Below are 21,103 nucleotides of genomic sequence, written 5' to 3' on the forward strand. Positions count from 1 at the left end.
CCACGATTTGCTGCTGCTCAGCATGTACTTCACTTAGTTTCCTCCAATTAAAATTTGCAAACAGAAAAGCTTTCCAGTGCTAACAGACTCGTGCTTTCCCGGAGATTTGGAGCCACGTGTTCCAGGAATGGCTGGCTACACCACACCGATACAATATAAAGGCAACGTCAATCACCTTCTCTCACTTTTTAATAGCTCCCCTCCATGGTTCTTATTCTCCATCACTAGAAACTTAAGATTAAAGGAACTTTACTATATTTCAAGTACAGTTTAATCCATTAAGATGGATCTCCTTCATAGCAATGGCGTGCTTATCATTCAGCGTTTACAGAGGGACTACAGGGCTTACCAGGATTTCCTTAACTTTATGTCACATGTTGGCGATCCCCGGAATATATTCTCAATTTATTTTCCTCTTTGGTTTCAGCTCAACCAAGTGGTTGGTACTAAAATGATATGGGTGGCAGTCATTGGTGATTGGTTCAACCTCATATTTAAATGGTAAGAAGTTGGATTTATTTTAAAATTTAGTGTTTTTAATGATGGTTACTGTATGTGCCTCAAGTTTAGAAAACTTTCTGTGAATAATGTACTAGTAGACTTTCCCCTGTAATTACAAAATGGGAATACACAATGAAGATATTTAAGATATGTTTGAAATGAGATGTTGATACGACAAGAAGAACCTGTACAACTATTATAGAATAGTTTGGGCAATATGGCTCTTCATATTCATTGTAAGATTATTTATCATACTTTCCTGAGGCCTTCTGATATAAAAATCTTTTTATTGCATTTCTGCTTAATTTTATTTTATTTTTTGTCAGGATTTTATTTGGCCATCGCCCATACTGGTGGGTGCAAGAAACAATGATTTATCCCAATCAGTCGAGCCCATGCCTTGAACAGTTTCCGATAACATGTGAAACTGGACCAGGTAAGAAATATTGGAGGTTACGTTGGCACATTTAATAGAGAGAATGGTTTTGAGGGGAGGGGATGTGGCTTATGAAGATCTTGTATGATATATAAATCTGAGAGCTCAGGTTTAAAATACCACCAAAACACAGGACGAGAAAAAGGAAGAAATAAATGTGATGATAGGTATTTGATTTCTGTGTGACAAGAATGTTTACTTCATTGCCTTTGAACAGTGCAAGGGAGGGGGATTTTCTTTAAATATAACTCCTCCTAGAATGAACTGGCATGTTGGAAAGGAATTTTCACAAAACTTGTGTCGTAGATTCAGAAAGAGTGATTCACCTGCTTCGTGAAGTCACTTTAGGAACAATTGCAGTGCCAATGACATCAGCTTGGGGAGAGAAATTCCATGTTGTTTGAGAGTGTTCCGAAACAGAGCAGGGGGCTCTTGAGTTTGAAGGCTTTTGCACTATTGCAAGAATTATTCAAACCACAAAAACTGGTAGGTGGTTCAGTGTAAATAACAGTAGTATCAACAATCGATCATGTAATGTATCACAAGTGGAAAATGGAACCCCTCTTCCCAGAACCAGATACTGTCACTGAATGGGGGATGGGGGTGGGGGGAGGGGGGTGTACAAATACAAGGAAAAAAACTTCTTTAAAACAAATGTATCTTTTCAATGTATTTTCACTTTTTTGCATCTCATTGTCTTCTCTGTGGAACTCAAATACTGCTGAAGTTAAATGAGCTTGTGCAGCCCTAATATGTGAAATAAGAAAAACTTGCTTGGAGCTAACTGACTGAATTTAGTTTAATTCGTTGTACAAGAAGATACTGACTGTGGAAATGAATGTGCTGTGCGCCTCATCAGTGCCACTGCAAGCTTTAAGTGGTTGCAGAGCTGTGTATTGTTAACAGTGTCCTGCATTATATCCCATTGCGATTTTGAACAAGGAGCTTAAGCCCTTGTATCAGGCAGGGTTTGATAATGCCTGGTCTATATATGATCTGCAGTCTGTTTCAAGTGAATTCATTTGAGACCTAACCTAAAGTATTGAAGTCCTTCAGATCTTTTCAAAAGCCTTCAGAACGGAGCCCATTCAGCACCATGTAATTCCAAGCCCTGGCTAAGGAACCAGTCAATGCGTTTCATTTTGATTCATGGAACAGGAAGGCCTTTCTTCCTGTTACTTTCTTCCTGAAGTAACACGTCATTCCTGTTTCTGTCCAGTGGGTAGACTGTCATATCAATTCCTTATTTGCACTCACAATGACCACGTTTTTCTCCCACCTCCAGATATTTCCTTTACCACTGACAATATCTGTGGCTCAGCTGTTCCTCATTAACAAGAGGAGGTGCAGCCAGTGCAGCTGTTAGGTGCACACAGTCATTGTGTGAGCTTACATGGTATGTCACACACCTTTTAAAATAGGCATTTTGTATGAAAAAAATTAGAGAAGCTACCACAGACATGAGAAAGGCATATCCAAATATTGCTAGGATAGCCTGAACCCCAAACTCTGCGGCTCAGCAAAAGGGAAAGCTAGGGGAACTTTTTATATGACTACATGGCAAGCAATCTAGGACCTGAATTTGGTTTGAATTTCTGAAATGAACTGAACTAAACCCCTGCAGCCATCTGTTCTGTAAGGTTTTAAGAACATAAACCTTAAGGTGGAGTTTATGCTGTTTCTAGTAGGTAATTTGCAGATGAACTATGAAACATTTTTCCTAGATGACATTTTCCTAGATGAGAACAAAGAGAAGCTTTCCCAGTGCTGATATACAACATTATGGTTTCCTTATCAGTGACATTTGTTCTCTTGTGAGATTTAGAGGTGTACATCTGCTACAAAATTAGTGAAAGAGTTGGTAGCGTGACTATTAAAGGTAGCGCCAAGTGGAATACTGAAAATGAGTGCAGAGAGCCAGAAATCATTGTGCTTGTCCTCCCTAGGCATTCCTGCTTTGCTGCCTCACTGAAATATTCTTTTGCTTTGCAAACTACTATATAGTGCTGGGTCATAACACATTCTTCATCCCAAATGATTTCTTCTGGCAGTGAAATAACCCTGTACCTTTTACTTCTCTCTTGTCTCCACAGAAAGCCAAGCTGTAAAGGTCTGGTATAGACAGATTCCAGTAATTTTCTCTCCTTCACTATTTCAGTTTGTTGAATGTAAACATAGTGAACAGGGGAAAAGAAGTGACAGAGTAATTTTAGGTATCATTTCCCTTTCATCATGCCAGCATACTTTGTTTTTTGCTGATTTTCACAGTTGTAGGAACTTCTCTGTGGCTTCATATTGTTTCCAGTAAAATTAAAATTTGATTCGTTAAATTGAAACAAAGTACGCGTATATTATTAGAGCTGGACTGAAAAGAAATCACTGTTGATCTCTATATGAGAGCATGTTCCCTGTTACAAACTACTGTGGGTACAGCAGTTAGTCCAGTGTGTTGCAGCATCATTTCACATGCCAGTTTCACTGATAACCTGTTTCCAAGCTAGTTGAAGTTGGACACACCTTAAAATTTATAAAATAAAGTAAAGCAGAAAGACACAGTTCTTCCATCACACTTCAGATACATTTCTAAATTTATTACGAAACCGAAATGTGGATTACCTGTACTGTAATATTACTAATGAGACACAGATCACAATCAAAACTGCTAACGCCGTGGTAGCTGGAGAAGCAGATAAGGGGCCGTTTTGAAGGGCCATCTAAAATTACACTGGTACTTTAGTTTAGAATGTGGAGCTAAATCTCCGTTGCTTCCCTTAATTATGAGGCAGCCCATTCAAACCCTATGTCATCTGATCCTCATATATCCCTTCTACATTACATGCTACAGCCCTAACAGAGCCCTAGATGCTCACAATCCAAGTCTAAGTAATGGAAAAATACAGTGCTTTCCAATCAAGATACCAGCTCACACCAATATAAGTTGGTTAAGCAGTTGCCTACTTGATTTCAGATAAATAGTCTGGATTCTGTATAGAGGAGTATTATGAAAAATTCATATTGAGAAAATTAACTTTTGAGAAGCAGTTGACATTCTTTCAGCCTTTGTTAACCGTTTTCTTTCTAAAGATTAGGTGAGTAACTGCCAGTAGACATTTTCTGCATGACAAGTGTTGCAGTAGTAATTTTCAAGCTTGAATATTTCCTTTTTGTTTTTACTAGGAAGCCCATCTGGACATGCCATGGGATCTTCCTGTGTCTGGTATGTAATGGTCACAGCAGCACTTAGCTACACCGTTAGATGGAAAGAGAAATCAGCAGTTACCCTTCACAGGTCAGTGCCTTTCCATTATTCGAACTCATACAGTTATTTCTTTATATACATGCTATGTTTTTAATGGACTTATTTTAACCAAATATTCATAGTCTGTTCTGTTCAGTTTGTAAAAAAAAAAAAAACAAACCAAAACCAAACAAAAAACCACACAACACCAACAAACTCTCTATTATGATCTACTTCAGCTGAAGAAAAGAACCTTAAGAGGATTTATCCATTGGTATAGGTTTGTATTTATTAACTTACGGTCATTGCATATGATATCTCTGAATCAGCTCCTCTTAGAGGTTGTGTCACGTCTTCAGTGTTGGAAATTTTGAATTCTATTCTTTGTCTTTACGTGTTGGATCTTTTGGTTAGTACGTAAATTTACTGCTTTGATGGTAATCCTTCTTGCCCCGTTTTAAAGCGAATGTGCCTAATGTTGGCAAAGTTCAGTGTAACTTGTTACTCAGCTCTGTGGGGAAGTCCTACAATTGCTTTGATGTCTATTCTTTCCAAGCCTGACAAGGTTGTTCCCATACTATGTGAATTTTGTCACCAAATAATTGAGCTTTTGCATTTAAGTATGACTTCATGACAAGAAGTATGTTCAAGGTACTAGTGCTAATTTAACTCGCCATTGACGACTTTCATCACTAAAACCATCATGGTGTCTTGGACTGAAACTACTGGGGTCTCTTCCTGTGGCTCTAGATGTGGCTGCAAGAGCAACGACTCTTGCTGATGTTTTAGTACTGACTTCCAGTTTTTAATCACCTGATTCTAAACTTCTCTACTTGTAAACCTCCGCTTGGTAAAAATATGAGCCTGACATGAAGGGGCCTGGTGTACATTACTAAGTGAAATATCTTGCCTTAATTTTTAACCATCTTCCTTTTCGCTCTTAGACTGACATGGTCATTCCTTTGGAGTATTTTTTGGATTATCCAGATCAGTGTGTGCATCTCGAGAGTATTCATAGCAACACATTTCCCTCATCAAGTTATTCTTGGAGTATTTGCTGGTAATCCTGCTATTTTTTCTCCTTTTCAACTTACGTGCAAAATCTGAAAAAAAAATGAAGTATGAGAAAAGGCAATAGATTTTTAGTGGTGCTACTCAGCTTGCAGCTCTAGTGGTGCTCCCCACTCTCTGGAAGATCAAGGATTTGATGATAGTCTAAAGGTAAAACTTGTGAGGTAGTATGTATCTGCTGGCTTTGTAATTCACACAGGGAGTGAGCCCTTGTCCGCGTGCCAGTTGATGCTGACTGCATCATGTCCACAGTGCCACAGGCGAGCGCTACCTCATTTGTACTGGCTGCATCTGATCTTTGTCTGTGCTGCCTTCGTGGAAGGGATCAGAGAGGAAGTTGCTCCTATTTGGCCTTGGCCTTTCCTCTCAGGAGGAGGCTATTTTGTCCACTTCAAACGGTGTCCAGGCACAAACTAGCCTGTGGGCAGTGTGGACAAGTACCTGGCCAGAGACGTGGGGCAAAACGGAGAAAAAGGCAAATTAGCAGTGAAAACTCCCCAGGGTGATTTAAGAAGCTAAAGTACATTTTTCAGAGTTACTTAAACGTGTTTCAAGTTGGCATTTAGCGAGTTCGAAGTATGAGCAGTCTCTCTAGTACCTATCTGACTTTGAGGAGGGTGACCAGCTGCCTGCTCCCGTTCTCTTTCACGGATGCGGGGCAGCCTGAGCAGCACTGGCCGACAGCTTGCACTCCAGCTCTGCCTTTTCACAACCAGGATAAAATGAGTAAGAAAGAAGATAAGTGTGTTCTGTGGCTTTTCCTTCGATACTGAAAGCCTGTGTGGGAACTGGTGTTGAATTCTGCATTGCTGGAGCCGGTCTTTGAGTGAGGGACTCTTTTGGAAAAGGAATGTTCTAGTTTACATCTAATATTTGATAGGTTGTCGTCTGGGAGATGCAGTCAGGCCTAAGGTACCCCTCATGTCAAAAACATGTAGTGCTTGGTATTTAATTTCTTTTTTTTTAAATTAGCAGTTTTGAGTGGGAGAAGAGGTTTTGTAATGCACTACAGAAGTGGTAAATTGTGTGTGAGTGTAGGTGTATATATACAGATATATATATATATAAAATACATAGATATATTCTTCTGTCTTCAAAAGTCAGATTCTGCAGGGCCACTGTAAAAAGTGCTTCTTCAAAGTACAAGTGTGTTGTTCCCTGTAACACTGGGTTTCTAATCCACAGGCATCCTTGTGGCAGAAGCATTTGAGCACACCCCTGCTATTCAGACAGCAAGCTTGAGAGTGTACATCAAGACAAACTTGTTTCTTTTCGTCTTTGCCCTTGGCTTTTACCTAGTCCTCAAGCTTCTTGATATCGACTTGCTATGGTCTGTTCCAAAGGCCAAGAAGTGGTGTGCCAACCCAGACTGGATAAACATTGACACAACTCCATTTGCTGGACTGGTGAGGAATTTAGGCGCACTCTTTGGCTTAGGTCTCGGAATTAATTCTGAAATGTTCATCACAAGTTGCAAAGGTAAAAATAGCTGTAAGAGAAGTTTCCGCATATTGTGTATAGCTGCTTCTTTAGCTACGCTGCAGCTGTATAATTTCGTTAAGATACCTACTCATACTGAGTATTTATTCTACATTCTTTCTTTTTGTAAGAGTGCAGCTATGCCTCTGACTGTAGTTGCCTTGGTTCCGTACTGTGTCCACTCGTTAATGAGGACAACTGAAAAGAAACTTAATTAGATAAAGTTTCCAAATGGTTAGCAATATGGGAATGGATATGAACTGGTCAAGAACCCTCTGCAAAGGCAGTTTTGCTAACTCATTTTAACGAAGGGGGATGCCACTGCATCTTTGATGTGCTCCTGGTAAGTAACCAGTGCATCCGAAATCAGTACGTTCAAGAGTGACTTTGGCAGCTCAGAAATATTAATTGCTGATTTTATTCCTAGAAATATTGCAACCACACTGCAGTATGGTTAGAAATGACCCAATACTCTGGGTCATAATGAAGTTTTAATCAACTAGTTTTATTTAGCTACTTGGTGGTCTTTTAGTCCTGTCCATCTCCAGCTAGATGGTGCTTCAAGCCTCAGTTGTACATAGTGATAATATTTAATTTTTTTGTATATAGATATTGTGTGTTAAAGTGCTAGATAATGGTGTGGCAGTACCACACTACCTACAACTGTACAGCTGTACTCAGTCACTGTGAAAAAGGCCAGCATAGTGATAAGCAAGGCTTTAGATTTAACTTATTGAGCTTTCTGAGCAAAACAGCTTCTGATTAAGCCAGATGAGAAAAAAATAAAGGTTTATTTCAATTAGACTCTGTAGAATATATTTTTGCATTACTGTGTGGTTTTTTCATTTTTACTTTTTGAAAGTGGTCACATAAATCATGAATTATACAGGTTGCACCTTTGATATGGAAAATGTATAATATGGTGTAACAAATCTGTGGGTTCTGTACATCTACACAGAGCAGCAAATGAAGAAAGTTGTCCATAATGAAATTACCTCAGCATATCACCTCAAGAATGTTCATGCTCCTGTATTGCAAAGGTAAATTAGTCTAATTCTCTCAGGTCAAGTGTCACAAACCTGAATCACTGTCAGTAGTTGTGTAAATCATGAAAATGTGATTGCAGACTAAGTCACTGCAAGTTTATATTCTTGCCAGCTTTGTTTACCTAAGCACACAAGTAACTAATATGATAAATATATGTTTGCTATATAACATGGATGCTCTAGATAGGCAGGGGCAGGTACTTTCCCTTTTTATTCATCATTTAGCATCTACTGTTGCATCTTCCCTTTCAGTGCACAATCTTTATGCAATATTTTGCTGATACCATCTCATAATACTTACTTAGCATACAAGCAGCGTAAGGCTGTCATACGGGTAATGATGGCTGTGCATGCATGATCTGACAGCAATAAGGCTTAGAAGCTGTAAACATGATATTGCTTCCAGACTTCCAACTAGTTGTGGGAATAATTGAAATGGAAAGGATCCTATTTATTTGGGAAAACAAGTTGAATAGTTTGAGTTGGCCTTTGGGAATGAACAAGATACAAATTACAGAAGCAAATCTGAAACGGGCATCCTTATTTAAGAGCCTACTAAGACTACCTTGAGTTAAGAAAATTAATCATCTCGTTTTATGGTCTGAGGAGCATTCTGCTTTATGTATCTCCTGCTGCCTTCTTTAATGGTTCTCTGAACATTTTTTCCCACAGCACCAGGCCTGAAACCAGTCTTTTCTACAATCATGACTCCTTAAGCAAAATTACTAAGCTAATGGGACTAGAAACAAATAATGGAGATCAAAGATAGCTATGCCAAAGATTTCTCCCATGTTCAGGCTGCTCTGTGCTTTGTTATTTTCCACCAATGAGGTGACCTACAGAGGCATCACGAAACACTAGAAGGTTGGTCTACCTGTCCTTCTATCCCTCACTCTTGCTGGCCAGCGGCGGGGGATTCTTTGTGCGCAGCCATCTGTGGCTCTTGCAGCACTCTTCGGGCCTGCTGGCAATGGTGGCCATTTTAAGCTGGGAGTTATAGGTAGACATCACATTTCTAAGCTCCTGCCACATGAGGGTCTGTGTTTCCCGGTACTGACAAAGAATCTTGGTCCCTCTGTTGGGATAGGCACAGCCATAAATGTAGAATGACAGCTAGCATTTCTGCGGTGTTCTTCAAAGTCCTGTACGGACATGTAAGAAGACATGGGCTCTTGCTTGCTTTCTTGGAGCATCCTAATAATTCAGCCTGCAACTTGAGTGCTTCAGGGACAAAGGCCTGTCGTGTCTGAACCACCTCTTGTTCTTTATGCAACTATTAAAACATTACTAAAACGAAGAATGGTGGGAAAATCAATAAATTAAGTTAGTTTAATTTTACCAGTAACTTCAGAAATTAGCCTATTGATAAAGTTATGGCAGTAGAATGAGACACTTTCTGAGCAGCTGAGTGTGTTGGGCTATAGAGTTTTGTGCAACTGCCTGAAGAATCTCCAAAGAGGCCTCCCAAACCTTCAGAAAGTGTTAGCCTTTTCCAGAGTGGTGGGATAACAAGTGTCGAGTCAGAATCTCGATATTTTGATAGAATTAGAATTGTAAATCATGAGCCAGCCATTTAGTTGATACAGTGGAATAGGCCTACATGTCCCTTAGTTAGGCTTTAGTGCATTTATCACAGTTGAAAATTATACTTCAAGCCTTATTTAATAAGAGTGTGTGGCATCTTAACTAAGAGCTGTCAAACTCTTAAACATTTAAACTGTGACTTCATCAGGCTTTTGTGGCTGTTTATGTTGTTAATAGTTGGAACAGATACAGAGCATATACACTTACATGAAGACGGGCTGAACTACTCAACCTAGTTTGGGCTGTAAGGCCCCCTTCTGAATTAAGCTTTTCCTTTGTAATAAGGAGGAGGGTGGAAAGTGCTGTCTGATCCTTTTGCTCCCACTACTGGGATTCCAGGAGACAGTTAATCTTTTATTCTTGACTTAGAGATGCCCAGATTGGGATAATGCAATTCCGAAAGACCTTCCATCTCTCTGCAAAAACAGTCTCACAAGCCAGGAGTTATATGAAGTGAAAGTGTCCCTCACTCCTCATACAAACTAGCTGCTGAGTTGACATTACGTTCAGTTCACAACACTCACTTCTGCTAATACGCAGCTTTTCTTTTTGTCTTCCCCCTTCCCTGTTATGCCTTCCTCATGGAAGGACTCTGGCCACAGACAGGGTGTTCCTGCTCCGGGTAGTCTAGTTGGAGCAGGGGCTGAATTTGCAGAGCAGTTACTCCGGTGCCATCCCAAAACTGTATCAGGGTTATATTTGTCCAGAGGAATAGGGTGATTGGAAAACCAGGTAATGCAGCTGCCATGGACTGTGCAGAGACACGTCAAACGACACTGTCAGCTACTGCTGTCAAGACTAATAACTCAGGGCTGACTCTGAAAGACGTAAGCAAATGCCTTTGGGTCTGCTCAAGGGTCTTGTCGCCAAGCTCCAGGGCTGGGAGATCTGACCTGTGGGGCAGCTGCAGAGGAAAGGCCAGTCCAGCTCTGCCCCAAGCAGTCCATCAAGGCGTGTTGCTCATGCCCAGATACACCTTGTAGCTCCGCTTGCACTTCAGTCCCTCTGCACAGTGCTGAAGGGCGTTACAAGCGGCTGGTGGTCAATAGCACACAGGTATAAAGTGGCAGGAGGTGGCACCCAAGCATGTGTAAGAAGGACCAGCGCAACTGTTCGCGTACACCGTGAGTGCCGTCAGTTACGCAGGCGCACTTCCCGACCCGTAGCTCCCCACAGCTACCAGCTGCCTGAAACCAGGCCGATGTCACAATGAAGAGCAGCAGCAGTACCGCCCAGCTGGGCCCCGTCACTGTGCTCCTGCAAGGAGATGGTGTCGGCCTTCTCAACAGCTCCGACCGGCACAGCAGGCCCTTGGTATAGACATGAGCTAAATACATAGAAATATTGTTACCTGCTGCAAGATACTTAGGTGTTTGTCTGAATGGTTAGAGATGACGTGCTAAAGCACAAGAACCAGTAAAAATACAATTTATTGGTGTAATTTGGGCCACGGAAGTGGTGTCCTTTAGGCAAAAGAATTATGGAATAAGTACACATAGTCATTGTAGTTTTTAATAAAGGGTCATTATTTTTCCATGGCCTTAAAATACTCATGCAAACTAAATATCATATAGGTATGTGAACAGGTTATTGATAGTCACTCTGTCAATAGTTTCAGTCCTGAGCCATCCAAACTAATTATTGCTCTGAAACAAAAAAAGGCTAAAAACATTAAAACAGAAGGCAAATAATGCAGCTTCCTATTTAATTTTCAGTTAAGAATTAAGATACAGACTTCCTTGGGAAAATAGCGTTTCAGTGTCAGCTGTGCGATTTCAGTAGGGTCTGTTGAAATAGTTCTATTAATGGAGTTGTACAGAAGTTGAAATTGTTTTTTGCTGCCTGGAATTAAGGGATGTAGGTTAATAAAGTTTTCACCATTACGCTCTATTCAAGTTTCAGCAGTTAGTTGGTACCATTGCATAGTTTTATAAAAAACTCCACTGCGGTGTGGTTTGTTATAAAGTGGGTGAACCCTCCTGAATTGCAGCTTTTAGGACATGCAGAATGATGATTCCAGTTAATAGTCTATTATTCAAAATCAAGATTTAAATTTTGAAACTGTAATTTAGACTTCATGCCTCCCTGCTTTGTCTCCAAGATCCCAGGCACTAGAGAGTCCCATTGTCCTGCAGACAATAAATAACCGGTGACATATTTCAGAGGAACATGCAGTAAACTGTTACAGACACAAGCTTCTGCCAGAAGAAGATACATCCTGACCTTTGTCATTTCTGAATGAATTGTTGCTCTATTTGTAGACTCTGCTTAATACAAAGAAGAGCTGATTATGGCTATTTTTTTTTTACCACCTTTACTGCATGTATGTATGATTTCTGTAAAAATACTCCCCATTGCCTTGCCTTTGGAAAAAAAGAGAACATATAATCCATCACCATCTCCATAGAAGTGATTTAAATAACTGTGATGATTAACTGTAGGATTTTACATTGATTTAACTGAAGCATTTATTCCTATTCAAAATCTATTTGACAGCTTTGGTCAATGGTGAGTGTAGGGGAAATGATCCTCCCCAGCTTCTGTTCTGCTTCTTGATTGCTTTCCTTTTGTGGAGCTGCTGCCTTTGTAAGTACCGCATGGTTCTGGTGGAGGAGCACGGCTGTGCCGGCTCAGGGCGCTGGGGTGTTGGTGCTGTAGCTGCGTGCGGGGGAAGCCCAGCCTCCCCCCGCAGCACGGCTGACCTGTAGGGTGTGGAGGGGTGGCGGTGCTGTGCCCACAGGGAGGGTACCTGTGTGATCCTCTGCAAGGCGAAGGTAAGGAGAGATTTTATCCCTTCAGATACACAGCGTCATTCCTGAGGTTGTTTTTGATTCGTACAGCTTACGTAGAGAAGTGGCAGTTTCCAGAACACCAGAGCAGAGTCTTCCTTGATTGCTAGTTGAGGAATGCCAGGACTGTGCAGTTTGGCTGCAGATGGTGGCAGTTCCCCAGCTCGCCAGCAAAGCTCCCATTTTCGGGCTTTCTTTCCCTTGGCAGTGGGCCAAACTACTTCCTGAATGCTTAGTCCCCTGCCATAGCCTGACAAGCGTGCTTGATGCAGGAAGCGACGTACATTTAGGGCACCACAGAACTCACGGTGTCATAGAGCGCTCTGTAGCACAATGGGGTACCACCATACACGTACCTACCGCAGAGTATTTGCTTACAGAAAAGAAACCTTTCAAATTTAGAATCACAGTAATTCAGCTAATTGGGGCTCCAGTGGTAACAAGCTTGTAATAAGCTCCTTCCATGGCCATGAGTTCGTCATGAGTGCCCCTTTCAATGATGAGTCCTTGCGACATCACGGCGATGATGTCAGCGTTCTGGATCGTGGACAAGCGGTGGGCAATGACAATGCAGGTACGCCCTTCTCTGGCCTTATCCAGCGCTGCCTGCACAGTCTAAAGGCAACAGACAAAGTGTCAGAGTGAAACTCTGCAAACCCAGTTGGGAGAAACTGGAGAAATCCAATTGCATCAGGGTAACTAACCATGCTGTGCAACACTTGTAAGAGTGACCATGAGGCTTAATCAATGGCTGTGTTATGGGTGTGCTTAGCTGGATCATGAGCTCAGTTTATTAGCAGTACAAAGAAGGGACAGGTAAACACAGACAGCAGGAGAAATTACAGCAGGCCTTCGTTCAGCCAACAGGCCGAATGACAGCTCAGTGTGGGCATGTTTTTAAATTTCCACCACCCCAATCTCCGAGTGTAACCAAGCTACACAAATTACTGCCCAAGTTCTTATGCCCCCCACTGCTGTTTTTTTGGGGTGTTCAGGCTCATCATTCATATGCTTGAATACATTTTTGGGTTTTTAATGTGCAGAAGCTATATTCATGAAACATTCCCACAGAATGCTTTGAAACCCAGGGAATTAGTATGCACGTTTCTGAAGAAGTGCTGCCTCTCATGGGCAGTCTAAGAGCCCTTGTAGCTGGCTGGGTTTTTTATAGCTGTGCTTCCTGGATCTTTTGAAAAGCTCATTAAAGTTGTTAAGCGCTGAATTAACTGTGTGGAATAGTGTTGTGGTCGTGTAGTGGAGTACGTTGGGATAGAATAGAAATAGAATAGAAAAAGGCGTTGTACATCGTAAGCCATTGTAGGAACTTTCGCCTGTTGCTTATTGCTGCGCATTTACCTTTTCACTTTCTGTGTCTAAGGCAGATGTAGCTTCATCCAGTAATAAAATTTTAGGATCTCGGATGATGGCCCTCGCTATGGCAATGCGTTGTTTTTGCCCACGAGACAGCTGGGATCCTTGAGCCCCAACATTAGTTTCATATTTCTGAAAAATACACAAAAGGGAGATTTCATTCAGGTGTAAGCAAACACACCAGTACACAACCTGAAGGAAGGGCAGGAGGGGAGAGGCGAGAGCGCTGGCCAGTGCTGCCTTCTCCTTAAAACACCTGGTGATGCAGAAATGCTGTGGGAGTGATACATGTGTTTGGGGATACCTTTCCGAGCCATGCTTTGCAGTGCGTGTGGCCTGGGGGCCCAGGCAGTGTGGTGACAGCCCTGGAAGGAAAATTCGATAGCAAGCTATTGGCTGATTTGTTCAAGGCAAAACAAATCCCCCCCCAGATCTGGGAGAAGAGGCTAAAAGTGATTTAAGGGCTTTCTAGACAAGTGAGGTTTTTTGGGTGCCTACGTTGTAGCCATACCTTTTCTGTTCTTCTGATTTATATTTCTATGATTTCAGTGCATTTAAATACTTCTTCAGTGCACGTAAGACCCAGCTTCAAATATTTTTTTCTAAGTATCATGCCGCAGTCACAGGGCAAATCTCCCACAGCTGGGAACAGGATTTGTTTTTCCTGACTCAGTGTAATGCTTTGACTGCTGAACTGTGCTGCTTCTTACTTGTCCATGGCTTTGAAAAACCTTCCCTTTTCTCCCGGATCGGAGTTGTAACTGCTGGTTTCAGTTTTATAACTATTTGCCTACTGTGTACAAATCCAATTGCAGCTCAAGCCCAAACTCTCAGGAACACAACAAATGGGCACGACAACCCTTTTACTCCTACTGTTATAGCCATAAAAGTAAATAAAAGGTATATGTGTGTAGCAACTTTAACGGGGCTTGGAGCAACTTCTGCTGCAATGAACAACGAGCAGCCTGTCTGTAGTTCCACAGCCAAGGCCTCGCGGGTACTTACATCAGGCAGGGACATGACAAAATCATGCAGCTGAGCCTTCTGGGCCGCTTCTATGACTTTTTCCAGCGTCGCCTCTTTGGTGTTACTGCCATATTTGATATTATCAGCAATGCTGCAGTCAAATAGCACAGGCTCCTGGGACACTATTCCAATTTTTGATCTAAGAAACTGTACATTTATTTTCTTGGTGTCGTGTCCATCTATTAACTACCAGGAAATAGGAGAAAACTTGAAACATCATTCCAAAATGACAGCCTCCAGAACCCAAATCATTTATAGCAAAACTAAATGATTTTGCCATATGACTAAAATGCAAACACAATTGATTTCAAGTGATTTGAAGAATCTGCTTATATTTGACTCCTTTTTTTGGATGATGTGTATTTTCTGGGTATGTCTGTAACCCAGCCAAACACTAGACCATTTGCTTAATCTTCAGTACAAGTGAACCATTTAGTTGCTTAAGGTTAGGCACATGCTTTGTTGTCTTCCTGGCATAGTGATCACCACACCTATTTTTTCCAATGAGAAGACAAACTAGATGGTTAAGTGGTTACATGAGGAAAAGATATAAAAGCTTTTTAAGCTGTCAGTCATTGAATAACTGGAAGGTCATTCTAGAGAAATTCAACCTGTGAAGAAGCTGCCTGTTGAAGCTGTACATTTAGGGATGTTCTAGACTCTTCATTGCTCCATTCAGACTTTACTTTTGCTTGTGCTCCTACAATGTACGCCACATGTTGTATGTTTCATACAGGAGCTACCAAGGTGAATGCCTATGGCCTACATAATGCTCGAGGTACACCTGCTCTTGCCTGAATACCTCTGAGATGATACTCAGGAATTGTCCGAACTTGTTTGGGAAGGAGCTGAAGCCCCAAGCTGCATATGTACGTGCCACCACTGCTAGGCTGCACAGTAGGACACATTCAGAAGAGTCCTCGTAGCATTGCTGAAACCAGCAGCACACGCACCATGTTTCCCTTGCTTACCACACTGCCTTCCTCAGGGTCATAGAAACGCTCCAGAAGCTGGACACTGGTGCTCTTACCACAGCCGCTACTTCCAACAAATGCCAAAGTCTGTCCAGGCTTAACAGCTACAGAGAGCCCTTTCAGGACCTGAATGTCAGGCCGAGAAGGGTATGTGAATTTACAGTTAAGAAATTCAATGCTTCCCTTGAAATCATCCTGGTGAAAAAAAAAAAAGAGAAAGATGGTACAATGAGCTCGAGATCAAAACTGAATTGTAAAGTACAAAGTAACTCTTCCTCGGATTCCATTCTTGCATCTCTTATTTAAAGTATGACATTTGTGCTTGTGAAATGAGCCCAGAAGGAGGGATAAAACCACACTGGCATAGCTGGCCTAGAGATGAAGCCATTAGTTATAACTGTTGCTCTGCTTATACTTGCCCGTTCTGCACTGGTCAGAGGCATCAACTGGAAACAGGATTGCCTTGCAAATGGGTAAGTGTTTTATTTTAGTACAGACACTGTGTAAGTGTAAATTTGGTGATAATCCAAATACATTTGTGCAAAAAGCTGGATTTAGAAAAAAAAATAGTCAATTGAACTTGGCAACATTAAAACAATGGATGAATTCAGGTCAGTTTTCCCAGAACTCTTAAAAAACCTCTTTTACAAAACTGTGAAGGGACTCACAATACCTTATTTTCATGGTTAGAAGCAAAATACTTAATGTATTTAGTTCATAACATTTACTTCAATTTTTCATTTAATTCTGAAAAAAGCAAGTTAAATGAAAAACAAACTCTGAATTTTCTAGCTCTGACTCTTAACCAAAAATTGAGCATTTTCCTTTTGTCTGACTCAAAGGTGATTTGCCTCCTCATGATCAGCCCCAACACTTTGATGTGAATGGAGAAAAGCCTCCATTATAAGCTAGCGGTAGTCAGGTTTATGTGCGAACTGTAGAGCAGAAAGGAAAAACATGCTGTTCTGTGAGCCATCCAAATTGGCCCTATTCCAATTCACAGGAGTTTCACACTGATGAATTCCTACTAGCCACACTTTATGTTACCCCCGCTGTCTAGTACCGAGCTCGCTGCTTCCGAAAGAGTGAAGACAAATAACAATTATACAATCAGCGTAACCTCCTTGTAAAGCAGTGATCCTCGTTGACTTAGAAATCGTTAGTGCAACGTCAATGCTTATACTGAGCTCAATGATGTCACAAATTACTCTTCTCCGTCTTACCCATTTTTCCCCGTTTTCACTGTAAACACTGATTTTAGGAAGCTGATCGACCAGTTGAAAAAAGCGTGCAGCAGATGTTTTGGCTTTGGCATAGTTTGGGGTGTAGGAAGAAGCTCTTCCCAAAGCAGTGCCACTGGTCACAATAGCAGAGATCACCCTGCGGGGAAGAGGCACATGGTCATTCTTGGGAAGCCATCAGGAAGATGAACACTACGCTGAGACCAGCGCTTCTGGAGCGGAGCTGCTTCTGGCTGCAGGCAGGCTCTCACCTGAAGACAGAGCTGTAATGGAGGCCTTCCGTGTCAACGAGAAAGCCACCGTATCTGTAAGAGACAGCATTGGCAATGAACACTATGCTCTGGGCAAAGCCAAAGCAGGCGCCGTAAACGTGTGCTTTTTTGATTGCAGCTCTGTGGGGCATATCCAGGTGCTTCTCAAATTTGTTGATAAACATTTTCTCTTTCCCTATCCCAGCAACAGTCCTGATGTTGGAGAGGGCTTCACTGGAGATCTGGAGGAGAAAAAAAAAAATGGGTAAAAGTCCTGAATTTTACTTGGAACAGTAGAGTGTGCTCTTTCACAAATGCATGATTCTTTCATGGACACAGGGCACAAATGCCATATATAAATTGATTCAGATATGATACAGACTGGCCCAAATATCAGCCAACATAAAGAGAAACTTTCCTACAAGCAATGATGTACTAAATTCTCAACAGTCATAATAGGAATGCTCTGCTCCACTAGAGCTGTTGCTGCAAGCGCACCTACCTAAGAAATCAGGCACATGCTCTCACCTGTAACTTATTCATGTAATGTGAATATATCGGACATCCACAAAAGCAAAAATGGTTTTACCAACACTTTCATTTCCTTGATTGTGTGCAATTACTATTTACAGATGCTTATTTCAATTATTTTATTTGTTTTACTTATAGCAATAGTCAGGGCAAGAGTTAGAAGGCATGCTAGCCCCAAGTTCTGTTTCGGAAATGAAAGCCACTTGAATTGACTATGTTTCCTCACCTGCTCACCCTCCCTCTTTCTCTTGTTTATGTCCAAAAAAGCCTGATGAGATGGAACATATCAATGGAGGGTAACACCTTGATTCCTCTAACATCAGTGACACAATTTCCAGGATTTTTACCTTGTGCATAGGCAAAGAGTAAGCCAATGCTTGCCTATGTACATAGGAAAATGCAACACAGGCAATTATGAGATAGTCCCCATGGACATTTCTCTGAAGCTTTAATTAATTGTAGGCTTTATATTGTGCTCTGTTGCCAGTCATAATTTGGGTTTCTGTCCCAAAAAAATAGCACCACAGTTTGATCTGTACAAGTACATTGACAGTTTGTTTGATCCTAATTCCACCCTAATTATCTCAAGTAATTTTATTAAGAAATCTGTTTCAAATGCTGTAGATTGCCTGGACTGATAGTAGCTTCATAGCATGACACTTTCCTTTGGGAAGCAATAGCCTGGTATATGGCTTATGAATGTCTTCAGCATGTAGGAAGAGATCTGATATGAGTCATTAAAAATATTCCATCCAATTTCAGGTTTTTTTCCCTGGCCAAAATTGAGAGTCAAATCTCTTGCATTATCATACAATGTGAAGGAGCAGATAAGTAGGTATTGTGAATTGGATTGTTTGGCCTCTGCTCTTCCATGTTTAGCATGGCTGATGAGCAATCACCGTGGAAGAACTCAAAGAGTGTTTAGCATTTAGATACAGTGCTGGCAAATAAATTAGAAAATACCGCCAGATGTAATCAGTCAGTGCCTAAACTGCTGAAGTAGATTCATCGCATTGAGTGCCCTTTTCATCCCAGCCTCTGGGTTACTCTGTTGAATAAAAGTTGATGCCTTGACTCATTAGTGAAGTTTCTCTCCTTGTCAAGACAGTATTTTGATTTTGATTTACTTTTTTAACCCATTAAACCATTCTGAATGTGGGCCTTAAATCTTCCTTGGCTTTCTGGAATTGAAGATTGTTCCTAACAGCGCTCAACAGTGGCCTGTGAATGTACTCATTTGATCAGTGATGCCAAAGTCAAGTGATACTAAGTAAGTCACGTAGTACCTTCTGTGCATTAAAAAAAAAAAAATAAATCCAGAAATCTGCATGTGTAGGTAGTCAACATGATTTTTTCTTTTTTTTTTTTATTTCTATGCTCCCAGTCATGACATGCTTCTTTAAATCACACCCAGAAATGGCATTTGGGAGCTGATGATTTGCTTCTTCAGAAGGCAAAAAGGGGGTGGCAGGCTGAGCTAGCTGCAGCGGGCAATGGGAAAGAAACAGCCAGCAGATGCGGAGCTGAACAGAGCAAGGGCTCCAGTCCATGTGTTTGCTGCACAGATTAAGGTCAAGAGGAGGCTGAAGGTACTTGGCTGAGAGCTCAGATGGGTAGAGGGAAGGTTCAGATGGGGCAGGGTGGAAGGTGCAATGGGCAAGATATTTGGCGGGCAGGACTTTAAGGCAGGAAGGAGGAGGATTGGGAGGAGTGAGAACTCTGCAAGAGTCATTTTAAGATGGGCTAAAGTAGCTTCGTAGAAGGAAAGTCTGAGGCTCTGAGAGGGCCTCCAAAGGTTACTTTTTCTGATGCTAGAAATATGGCAGCCTAAAGCAGGGGAGAAGGCTCAGTCATTACTCTGAGCGGGGTAACCTGAGGTTGTCTTCCTCATGTTGCCTGTCTTCAAATCCCCTGCATTTCTGATGCAGTTCAGGTTCTGCATAGTTGAACCAGGTGTATTTAAAAGGTATCAGGTACTGGGTCATGTGACAGAACTTAGTGATCCAGAACTGAAGTCAAAGGAGTTTGAGTGTTTCAAAGGCAGCAGAGCTGCGTAGGAGTGAGCTTGTGAGAAAACGGCATTCCTTTCTCCTGCATCCCTACCTTGTCCTTGTTTGGTACATGGCCTGGAAGTCTGCTCAGCCACTGCTACAGTGACTACAGAAACCTGTTCTCAGCCTTTGCCGTGAGGCAGTTCGCAGGGTCTTGCAGCCAGCGGAGCATGGGATGCTGCTAACCATGATACTGGAGCTAGAGTGATGGGGAGGAGGGCTTTAGCCAGGGGTCACTGAACACTGGACACATTCTTTCCAAGGAAAGGAATTTCCTTCCTCATTCCCATGCTGGTTGGTTTACTACCCACACAGGTGTGTATTCACTGTGGAGCAAAATTTAAAGTATTATGAGAAAATGCTATTTCTCCTGTTACAAATTAATGGAAAAAGAGTTAATGCTTATCTGAATAATAAAAAAAAAATACTTATATACTAGCTGAGAAATGAGAATCGACAGAATTTTGACCCTTAAAAACCATACATGAAAATAAAGTTATGCCTGTGATCTAGCAGCACACATTGTAGGGCCCACTGCAGGAAAAATTTTGCTCTCTCTAAAATCCACGTACTGATCTGTGGGTTCGGTGCTGAATTCTCAGATGTGAGGCTCCCTAGGTAAGCAAGTATTGCTGCTTTCTGAGGACAGCATAATCACAGGGCACCAAAAAATGGGTATTTAAATAAAACCCAACAATGGTGAATCAGACAGCTGAGAGATCTGCGCCTACCTGTTAAGTCAAATAACTTTTGAAAAGTCAGTCATATTCCATGCAGCAAGTGCTGTTGCAGTTAGGGAGTTCCCCTGGTGTTTCCATGCTTTGACAGGCTGAAATATTACAACTTATTTCCAAAACATTGCCAGTTTCATTACATTTGAATTACTGATGGTCCCAAATGCCTGATTTTTCAACTACCCATGACTGCAAATATAAATTAGTTTTAAATAACATTACCTGTCCAGTAGCTTCCAGCGCTTTCTTGTCCTGAGAGGCAAATCCTGTCAGCATTTTAGCCTGCACAGCTCCAGATAAGGCCAAAAATGGCAGGAAACACAGTATAACTAAACTCAGTTTCCAGCTGAAGTAGAAAGCAATGATCATGGCCACCCCAATGTTGGTAAATGCATTGACAATCATTCCTATCTGCGATCCAGTTGCCTTCAAAGAAAAGAGAGATGATTGACTTGTACTCCTATAGTAACTTCCATAATCTTTAAATAAATTCTCCTGTAAAACTTTAGAAAACTCTAATTTATATTAAAATATCATAAGGCACCAACAGCTGCTGACTACACTGGAATTTAGGCAGTATGGCTATACTGTTTCCAATTCATTGTATCAGGAGAAGGACTGCAAATGTCCCAATATTTCTTTCATCCACCAAACTTTCCACTGAGAACTCAGAAAATTGTTTCTAATGATTGCAAGAAAGATAATCTAACCATTTAAATTAGTTCCCTTGGTTCCTTAGGGAACCACTCACCGAATACTCTGTTTAGCCCCTACATCTAT

At 41.4% G+C, this 21,103-nt stretch overlaps 2 protein-coding genes across 4 annotated transcripts in view; one reads left to right on the forward strand and one right to left on the reverse strand.

The window, feature by feature from the left end:
* The first annotated feature begins 283 nt into the window (after positions 1 to 283).
* On the forward strand, positions 284 to 6,943 carry G6PC2 (glucose-6-phosphatase catalytic subunit 2). The gene is made up of 5 exons (XM_009949286.1): positions 284 to 501; positions 828 to 937; positions 4,115 to 4,226; positions 5,120 to 5,235; positions 6,432 to 6,943. The coding sequence occupies exons 1-5, from the start codon at positions 284 to 286 to the stop codon at positions 6,941 to 6,943; spliced, it is 1,068 nt and encodes a 355-aa protein (XP_009947588.1).
* Positions 6,944 to 12,558: 5,615 nt separating this feature from the next.
* The window catches only part of ABCB11 (ATP binding cassette subfamily B member 11), a 46,909-nt gene continuing 38,364 nt past the window's right edge, over positions 12,559 to 21,103 (reverse strand). For all 3 annotated transcript variants that reach the window (XM_086464999.1, XM_086465000.1, XM_086465001.1), the window contains 7 exons: positions 20,546 to 20,749; positions 17,008 to 17,249; positions 16,739 to 16,895; positions 15,513 to 15,710; positions 14,521 to 14,727; positions 13,501 to 13,647; positions 12,559 to 12,759 (listed from right to left, as the gene is read on the reverse strand). In XM_086464999.1, coding sequence (XP_086321125.1) covers positions 12,559 to 12,759; positions 13,501 to 13,647; positions 14,521 to 14,727; positions 15,513 to 15,710; positions 16,739 to 16,895; positions 17,008 to 17,249; positions 20,546 to 20,749 — 1,356 coding nt within the window. The remainder of the gene's footprint in view (positions 12,760 to 13,500; positions 13,648 to 14,520; positions 14,728 to 15,512; positions 15,711 to 16,738; positions 16,896 to 17,007; positions 17,250 to 20,545; positions 20,750 to 21,103) is intronic.

This window comes from Leptosomus discolor, chromosome 5, assembly GCF_034619465.1.
Source record: "Leptosomus discolor isolate bLepDis1 chromosome 5, bLepDis1.hap2, whole genome shotgun sequence".
NCBI lineage: Eukaryota > Metazoa > Chordata > Aves > Leptosomiformes > Leptosomidae > Leptosomus > Leptosomus discolor.

Excerpts from the sequence above, each read along its gene's own strand:
- G6PC2 (XM_009949286.1), top strand. The coding sequence starts at position 284 with ATGGATCTCCTTCATAGCAATGGCGTGCTTATCATTCAGCGTTTACAG. Across the intron at positions 4,227-5,119 it reads TCAGCAGTTACCCTTCACAG|ACTGACATGGTCATTCCTTT; the intron begins GTCAGTGCCTTT and ends TTTCGCTCTTAG. Across the intron at positions 5,236-6,431 it reads TATTCTTGGAGTATTTGCTG|GCATCCTTGTGGCAGAAGCA; the intron begins GTAATCCTGCTA and ends TCTAATCCACAG.